General features: G+C 34.3%; 1 protein-coding gene across 1 annotated transcript; it reads right to left on the bottom strand.

The window, feature by feature from the left end:
- Positions 1 to 3,537: 3,537 nt before the first annotated feature.
- Positions 3,538 to 9,194, bottom strand: LOC133179112 (transcription factor Sp3-like). The gene is made up of 8 exons (XM_061313853.1): positions 9,008 to 9,194; positions 8,699 to 8,891; positions 7,066 to 8,586; positions 6,747 to 6,933; positions 6,477 to 6,569; positions 6,253 to 6,353; positions 6,038 to 6,145; positions 3,538 to 5,850 (listed from the first exon to the last, which is right to left on the bottom strand). The coding sequence occupies exons 1-8, from the start codon at positions 9,071 to 9,073 to the stop codon at positions 5,714 to 5,716; spliced, it is 2,406 nt and encodes an 801-aa protein (XP_061169837.1). The 5' UTR covers positions 9,074 to 9,194; the 3' UTR covers positions 3,538 to 5,713.
- Between the last annotated feature and the right edge of the window lie 521 nt (positions 9,195 to 9,715).

Raw genomic sequence — 9,715 nt, 5'->3', positions numbered from 1 at the left:
AATGGGACCATCAAGTACTTAACGTATATGCACTGAGAGGAATACTTTACTGGTCAGCTTATTGGTGACTGGACACTGGTCAGCTTATTGATGTCTGGACACTGGTCAGTCCAGAGACCGAACATTTACTTCAATTGTTTTTTTTTTTTTTGCGGGGGGGGGGGGGGGGTATATCAAAGTTAAAACTGCATTGGGTGTTAGAATTCAGACAAATATTTAGTATATTAGTTTAAATTATATATATATATATATATATATATATATATATATATATATATATATATATATATATATATATATATATATATATATATATATATATATATATATATTATGAAAATATACTCTCGGTGTCTCTTCGCAACAATGAAAATTTGTAAACAATAAAAGAAATTATACAGATTTATAGCTTCCAAACCAAAATTTTATAGTCCATTATAACTAAAAAGAATAAAATAAGGTTAAATTGGAACCCTCATCAGAAATATAAGTCAACGTTAATAATCTGTAATTATAAACATACCCAATTAATTGACTCTTTGATTATTGATTAAAAAGATCAGTATTGGTTTTGAATTCCAGCTAGGACATGCAGTGGTCAAAGGAAGGTGATAGAAAAACCAATAAAAGGACAAGCATCACCTTTTTTGGCGGGGATGAGAGGGGGTGTTATACAATATTTTTATTTAAAAATGATTTTTATCTTTCTCTTGTTCTCATATTAATCTGTAAGAGACTAAGAGTATGATATAATACAAAGCAGTCCAATTATATTCCTAATATTCCTAATATTAAATAAGTAAGAAAATTAGATGTAATACAGCTGTCCAATTTTATTCTTAATATTAAATAATATGAAATATTAGATATTAAAAAGTTTTCCATATGTATGCCTCTCAAAATTAAGATTTATTCTAAAGTAATCATTATCTACTTCACAGTTACGTAGAAAAGATTTATCGTGGTTTCATTATTTTTCGTTGAACACCAATTTAGTCGTTTTCTTGGCTGATTCAGACAATGAAATTAGGTGATAACAATTAAACTAGAACTTTGACTAATTACAGAATAGTACGAGGTAGCTGTCAATGATCTCACGTACATATCAACAAAAATGAAAAAAAAAAAAAAAAAAAAAAAAACCTACACACTCAAAAAAGGTAGTTTTGTCATTATAGCATTTAATAAAAGTCTTCACCAAAAGGCATGCAATAATTTTTCAGGATGGCAGAGTTTTTTGGAAACAAAATTTAGCTTGTCATCAGGTGTTCCATTATTTAACTCGTAACACGAACCCAATCAATGGAGATTTTATTACTAGAGATAGACTAAAGGAATCGATCAGTGTTGTCTGTGAAATTAACAAGACACAGGATGTTTGTATGAATCTCCAAATGTGCTTTCTTTACGGTCACGAGTTGTCGAACTTTCTGTTAGCGATAATTTCATTTTTGAAATCTGCAGAAGAATGGAATAGAATTAAACAATCTTATAACAAAAACATAAGCTCTGTGAACCTATTTCATATTTGAAAAAAGATGCATACATTAGTAATAACTTATTACATGTTTTAATAATAATAAATACATTGTTAATTACTTATGAGGTTTACAATACATATCATTTAAATTTAAGATCATAACAGAAATAATCACTATATAAACCTAAGTTGGAAACAAGATAATGTGGTATGAAACATATCAGTCAAAATAATACCAGATTTGTAAATATAACGACCATAGAATTTGCGAAATGCTGACTTTAAATGAAATATTGAAAGCCCCGTAACATCAACTCATTGTTAGTATGTCTCAGTTAAAAAAATGGTTCGTACTAAGTTTAGTTTAGTTTATTCATTTAAACCGTGTAAATGGTATACGAGATAAAAACCATTGAGAGCCCCGTAGCATCAACTCATTCTGCAGTAGCATGTCTCAGTTTTAAAATGATTCGTACTAAATTCACTTTAGTTTATTCACTTAAAACCATGTAAATGATATACGAGATAAAAATCATTGAGAGCCCCGTAACATCAACTCATTTTGCAGTAGCATGTCTCAGTTTAGAAAAAAATGATTCGTACTATAAGTTCAGTTCAGTCTATTCACTTAAAACCATGTAAATGGTATAGGAGATAAAACCATCGAAAGCCCTGTAACATTAACTCATTTTGCAGTAGCACATCTCAGTTTAAAAATGGATCGCCCAAAGTTCCGTTCAGTTTATTTACTTAAAACCATGTAAATGGTATATAAGATAAAAATCATTGAAAGCCCCGTAACATTAACTCATTTTTCAGTAGCATGTCTCAGTTTAAAAATGGTTCGTACAAAGTTCATTTCAGTATATTCACTTAAATTCATGTAAATGGTATACGAGATAAAAACCAGATACATCAAGCAGATTATGTGATTTAAGTCTAGGGTAGAACAATTTTTGTAATAAAAGCATGTTTGGTTAGAATTTCAATATTTTTAAGTAACATAACTTCACAAAAGTTCGTAGTATCAATTTGGTTTAGATCCAAATCTGTTGGAAAAATATGTCTGCAAATGACGTAAACATTTATTTCTAAGATATACAGTGATATTCATCTTTCTTTTTCCCGTCGTATAAATTACAGTGTTCATTTCTTTGGATACAATTCCATCTGCCTATTTTATTTGGTAGATTGTGGTATTATAATTGTTGATTCAGTCCATCTATCTAAAAACTAAGTTAAGTCTAACTATTTCAAGTTCATTGTAGCTAATTTATATATGACCTCGTAAGTAGGTACAGTTGCAATGTTCTCACAGAGATTGGTACATGTATATGAAGTTATCCTTTTCGGAATTCTTTAATGAATTTAATAAGAAGAACTAAGTGCAAAAATGAGGAAAAGGTGAAGTTCAAGGTCATAAGAAATGTCAAAGACTGAAAATTATGACTCAGTTGAATTTCTACCATCAATTTGTAATTGTGGGTGAAAAGGTAAATGGTCATGGGGAAGATTACACAGCTGAATTGCTCTCACCAATGTGTAACTTTGTATGAAGTTTAATGTAAATATCTTGTAAAGAGAAGTTCAGGGTCATGGAATGTCAAGGTCCAAAATGTCAAAGGGAAATTCGAGATTAAAAAAAAATCACTCATTTGAATTACTACAACTAATGTGTATTTTTGTTTGAAATTTATTAACACATCTGGAAAAGTGAATTTAAAGGCCAAGTTCAGAAAATGGATTCATTAAGGTCTGACTACATATTCCTCAAATCTCATCGATATACATCAAAAATTACTCTGGTATCTTGCATAAATGCCCGTTTTTTGCGATGAAACTTGTTAAAGTAGCAATACATCATTAGCAAATTCTTGGGGGAAAATATGACCCAGGTTTCAAAATCTAAATATCCTGGTGGAGGGCCAGCTGCTTAATATAATTGTGAAAAAGTTTGCCTTGTAAATATTCATTAGCAACCTGTCTTAATGAGTTCACCTTTGTATGAATGACACGTCCAGTCCCTCAGTTGACAAACCATAAGGCAAGCAAAAAACCTGAGCTGTTGATTTCTTTATTTTACATTGGGACACAGAAGCAATGTTAAAAAACTTTCCTTACAAAATCTTTCATGTAAAACTTAAACACCTAAAACTGTGCAGAGCTAAAATTACATGTATATCAAAATGTTCGACAGCTTTAAAATACATACACATGTATATGAATACAAATTATCAGTTTACAATAGCACTGAATGTTCTGTGATGTGCAAATAACTTGCAATAATGTTCATTTAAAAAAAATCAAAAATCCCTTTAAAAAAAAAAGGCAGTTTCTTTACAATACCAAACAAATTGATTTCACATTTCATAATCTGAGATTCAATTATAGATCACTCTAAACGTTTATGACTCAAGACATGTATAATATTGGTACTACAATACATTTACTGGTACTTGTGAATCATTTGTACAAAAATAATCACTTTAACAGAACACTAGGGCAGAGCCTTTCTGAGAAATTCTGTGAAATAAGAAGGATCAACAAGAGACTTATGGGCCACATTGCTCACCTGAGCACTTTGGTGAGAGGAAAGCAGAAATCAGTCCAGCACTGAAAAGTTTACACATACAAGTAGTCCCATCCCCCAGGGGTTAATGATTTGAACAAACTTGTTCCATATTAATATGATTAATATGACTTATCAAGGCCATGCTGTTCTTGAGATTTTTTCCTATAATCCTAAGTAAAACTTTGATTGTCAAATGTGGTCCCACCCTACTCCAAGGAGGTCATGATTTGAACACATTTGAATCTACACTACCTGAGAATGCTTCTGATTTAATATGACTGCTAATCATGGCTTTGCTATTCATGAGAAGACACTTTTTAAAGCTATTTCCTACAAATTCCTATTTTAAACTTTGATCCTGTTTTTTTGTTCCATCCTACCCATGGGTGGGCATGATTTGAACAAATAATAATAATAATATAAGCTTTCATATAAGTTTCATTATTTCTGGCCCAGTGATTCTTCAAAAAAGATTTCTAAAAGATGCCATTTAATTTTCACTAATTTTTGATTATCTCCCCTTTCAAGAAGATTTGGTCCTTCATTTGAACAAACTTGAATCCCCTTTACCCAAGGATGCTTTGTGGTAAGTTTAGTTGAAATTGGCCCAGTGGTTCTTGAGAAGAAACTTCTGCTCAGGTGAGCTAGAAAGTGTAAAAGATTACAATGTTATCTTCTTTATTAATGTCAAAGTATAAAAATTCACTAATAATTATGGCTTTAAAAGTTTAATTTTATCAAATGTGGAATTGACCTATAAAGAAAATGTGAACTTTGAAACTTGGATTATGTCAAAGCTCATTTACTGAGGTATTTTTATCGCAATGTCTTTTACAACTGCAAATATAAGTAAAGATACCAATATTTGGTCTTTTACCACCCCTACCCTAAAGAGTAAGAAAAATAAACAACATGAACAAATTGTCCTCTTCCTTAATTTTGAAATATATCATAAAAGGAAGTTCATTTTGGATGAAACAACATTTATTTAAATGAAAAAGGTTAAAGTGAAAAATTTCTTAACTTGGTGTATATGTTTTGCTTTAAACTCCAAGTTTTTTTTTTTTTTTTTTTAATAGAACTTTTCCTTTTTATAAACAACCAATCACATTTCTGAAAATAATCAAATGCAGTTTCTCTAGACTTCTGCCTATTGTTTTGCCATAGCAATTCTTTAAGACATTATATTACTTCCATGATTCTAAAGCAATGATGATCCTACCTCATTTGCCTTTAAATTCCATTCCAAAAAAAAGTTTTTAAATACAAGACTACTAACAGCTGCACAACATCTATAACAACATAACAAGTACATCACATTATAAATACATCTTACTTTAGAACATGTACATCCAATGTACACATATATTACCAACAATATATCCTCTTAATAAAATGCTAGAATGGGGGAAAAATAAAGTGACTGCACATTATCTTGGGTATTACGTTATTCACCTTCAAGCTGAAAGAAGCATTCTGATGAATTTTAAATAGAGAGTACCATGTACTCCATGAACAAGCTTCATCATTAAAGCAAGGAGACCGGATTAGAGAGGGGATTCCTTCCAGTGCAGTCACTACTCCTCTTTGCACACACAGCCTAGGACTATGAATCTTGACACTGATAATTTAGCAATGCCAGTAATTTACTGCATCCCTTCTCATCCCTCCTCCACCTGCTGAATGGGTTGTCCAGTATATGCCACCATTTGTATTGTTGTGGTTCCCTCATCGGTATCCACAGTCAGGGTCTCAGGAAACCCTTCAATCTCCCCCTCCTCCCCAGTTTCACTTGAATCTTTCAAAAAAAAAAAATAAAAAAAAAAAAAAAAGATTACAAGTTTCTTATGGAAACAATGCACTTTGTTATGGGAAGAAATGTTTAAGCATTATTTTATTTTTTCATCATTATTTAAACCTTAATTCACTGAGTAAGACATCCGAAGGTACATTATGTAAAACATTAGAATTTTTTCTTGTATTACCTAAAACAACTTGCACATTCTTATTCTTGTGAGTTTTTCTGTGCTTTGTAAGATGATCACTTCTCATAAACCTTTTCTGGCACTCAGGACATTCAAACCGCTTCTCTCCTAAAAATCAGAATAAGAAAACAAGACATTATTACAGAATAACTGTATCATACTCATGCCTAAAAAATCATGGAGAAACACATCTCAATATCTTTTCCAAGAATTACCTGTGTGTGTTCTTCTGTGTCTTTGAAGTTCATCTGATCTTGTGAAGCGTTTTCCACAAAATAACCAATTGCACACAAATGGACGCTCGCCCGAGTGCCACCTTAAAAAAAACTTGCGCACATCAATGTTATGTTACAAGTATACAGCAGAATAAACAGGAAGTATTAGGTAAGACTTTGATATATTTTTCACTTTCGAAAAGTAACCTGAAAATGATTATCACCTCAAATGGGCACGCAAATGTGAAGTCTTTCCATAAACTTTATTACATCCAGGGTAATGACAAATATGTTGTTTTTTCTTGTTGTCACCTGATCTGTAAATACATATAAAATACAGGGAAATAACTCAAACATTGTAACACACAATGTACTTTAATGCTAGAACAGTTGTCTTTTTCTGATTCAATTTAGTGATGCACCTCATATCTTTTGCCAATTAAAAAGAAAAATAGACACCATACTCTTAACTTGATCGCGTTCCTGTCACCTACCTTCCCTCATTGTCTTTACAGTTAGGACACGTGCATGCCACTCTCCGAAGTCTCCTCCCTGGTTGTGCCATTCCCTGCTCTGTGGGACTAAGAGGTGGGTTGTTTGGGGTTTGAACCACTTGCCATTTAGTAGGGTCATTTGGATCCTGCTGTATGGTTGTTCCAGCTACAGGCTGCCCTGTGTTTGCTATTAAAATAAAAGCATATGAGTTATTCTTATGTAAAGTAGTCTTAGACTATTTATAATACCGTACTCTTTTCAGTAGCATGCATTATTTACTATAAGACTGAAAAATGTGGGTAAATGGGAATAATTTACCATTGATAATCTGAGCTTGCTGGGGTGCAGGCTGAATGTTTTGTACAGTCGCTGTGTACTGTTGGGACATCTGTGGACTCAGAGACTGGGCAGGTTGGGTCTGCTGGGTAGTCTGTGCCTGAGGGGCTGCTATTGTGATTGCCCCCTGGGAGTTTATGGCCAGATTTGACTGGATAGGGGTTGGCCCAGCTGCAATTAACTGCCCCTGAGGGGTTAGCTGAAATGTCTGTATCCCTTGAAAGTTCTGCACTGCAGGCAGACCTTGAAGGTTTTGTAGAGTCATGTTTGGAACTTGTATGGTTTGAATTGCATTAGGTGGCCTAATGCTGCCCACATTTAAATTGTTAATGGCAGACAACCAAGGTGTACCAGTGATGACTTGACCAGGCTGTTGGGCACCAGAAAACTGGATATTCTGACCTTGAATAGTTTGAAGGCCAAGTTGTTGAGGGGTTATTACCTGGCCTGGTTGAAGCACAGAGACAGGTTGTGAGGTCTGTGATGATGATGAAGTACTGACAGTTGATGTTGAGGCACTAGATGCCATCTGTGACATAGAATTCATCACAATACTTTGTCCATTAGACACTATCATCCCTTGAGAAATCGGTATTAATTGTCCAGTAGCAGCATTGTACACAACAGTGGGCATCTGTTGTATGGGAATAGAACCGCTGGCAGGGAGGAGCTGAGGGACCACAGTCTGGTTATGTTGCTGTGTTGAAGGTGCTGTCGTTGATGACGGTGGTGAGGATGTTACAGGGTTAGGTTGGATAGTTAAAGTCTGTGGTGTAGATGGTTTACTACTATTATTATTGTCACTACCTTTTGAGGGAGTTGCTACATTAGAGATTTCAAGCACTTGTGGTTGTATTTGAATTGTCTGAGGCTGTTGCTGCTGTGTTGGTTGAGGTGCAATACTGACTGTGCTCGTACTGGATACAGTCTGTGTTCCATCTGCATTTGTCTGCCCACTGCTGTTAGCAGTAGTTGTAATTGCTTGAGAACCTTGAACCATCTGAAACCCCGGTAAAGACTGTAACTGAATTGCCTGCATTGCTGTGGCTTGACCATTAGAGACAGGTATCTGAATAAAATTGGGCACCTGTTGATATTGTGACTGAAGTTGAACAGCTTGAACTGGTCTTGGACCACCCTGGACATTGCCCAAACTTACTAAATTCCCTCCCAAGTTCACAACATTCCCAGTCAAGTTAGCAAATCCCATGTTTGGAATGACACTGTTGGCTGGGAGACCTTGAGCCCTGATCAGTTGACCATTTGGGGCAGCCAACACAGTTTGCTGTCCTCCAGCAAATATAGCCTGCCCTGTGTTATTTGCTGAGGGAGAAGCTGGAATAATGATGGCAGATCCATCCTGGCTGTCAATGCCAATGGTAGGGTAAGAAGGAATAACACTGTACTGTACATTTCCATTTGCAAACAGTTGAGGTTGGGCTGCTTGCTGTATAATCTGGCCATTAGGACCTATAGAAACTGGGATCCCAAACTGCTGTTTACCTGAAAATTATATTTTTAACAAATGAATTCAGAGAATTGTTTAAATTTTTCTATAATTTGAAAAAAAAATATATTGAAAACTTTATTCATTAAACTCAAAAGAAAAACTTGCCGCTAGCGTCTACAATGGCTCCCGACGGTAACTGTATAAAGTTTGGTGTAACTATTTCCGCACCCCCAGCTTGTCCAACTACTCTCACTGCATTACCCCCATTCTGTGTGGCTCCTCCCTCGGGGGCAGTCGCAGGATCACCTATTTTACTACAAGTTGCTGCTAGAAGGGCTAAGGGGGATGGTTGCGCGTCCTAAAACAAGGCGGGGTTAACGTAGATGAGGGGTGTACATAAACATGGCCGACACATGTATATACAACACGCGATGGTGCCGATGTATTATAATACACACTTGTAAAATACCTTACCTGAGAAGAACTTGCAGGCACAACATATTCCTGATTATTTCGTCTAACTGTTATTGTTGTCGTCATATGGTTTTATTTAATGTTCTACTCATCAAGAGATAAAGACAAAGAGGCTTGTTTATTCAAAATATGGGCCGTGAATTCATTGTCACAGGAAGGTGCGTCTCCCTCAATGGCTCGTGTCCAAAAATTGATAGTCTGGATGAGATTCATACGCATGATTTTTGTATACACGTTTAATATTTAAACTCTCAAAAAATAATAAGTACAATCTCATTTTTTAAAAATGTATTTCAAATTTTGGATGAATAAAGATAAGAAAATTTTAAAATTTTAATCAAAATAACGATACTATATTGTACCGCGAAGGGATTTTTCGACAAAAATAAACACGCCTTTCACCATCACCGGATCTCGTAATTTGATTGACAGGAAAATATAGATTTTATTAAAGATCAAAGGAACTGTATTTTTTATGCAAAACACCTCGCAAGTAATGCATAAAACTCAAGTATTTAAGGATGTTGTTAATCTATATTTGTTTTAGTTTATGATTATTATAAACTAACTAAAAATTAGAGAAAAGGTGTGTATTCATGACTGAGTGTGGGCGTGGATTTGGGTTTGTCGAACATGAAAGCATATTGCCTCGGGTCATGAAGTGCGTCGACCGCCTAGCAAGTAGCACACGCCCTTTCCTAGAGTTTA

The sequence above is a fragment of the Saccostrea echinata genome, unplaced genomic scaffold, assembly GCF_033153115.1.
Source record: "Saccostrea echinata isolate AGI-Se365-2 ecotype Australia unplaced genomic scaffold, CSIRO_AGI_Sech_v1 ptg000004l, whole genome shotgun sequence".
NCBI lineage: Eukaryota > Metazoa > Mollusca > Bivalvia > Ostreida > Ostreidae > Saccostrea > Saccostrea echinata.
This window is presented reverse-complemented; position numbering and strand designations above follow the sequence as displayed.

What these genes read in the sequence shown, in the direction of transcription:
- LOC133179112 (XM_061313853.1), bottom strand. Translation starts at nt 9,073, where the DNA reads ATGACGACAACAATAACAGTTAGACGAAATAATCAGGAATATGTTGTG. An exon ending in AGCCATTGTAGACGCTAGCG is followed by an intron (nt 8,587 to 8,698) that starts GCAAGTTTTTCT and finishes TATAATTTTCAG; the next exon opens with GTAAACAGCAGTTTGGGATC. An exon ending in CATTTGCGTGCCCATTTGAG is followed by an intron (nt 6,354 to 6,476) that starts GTGATAATCATT and finishes GTTTTTTTTAAG; the next exon opens with GTGGCACTCGGGCGAGCGTC.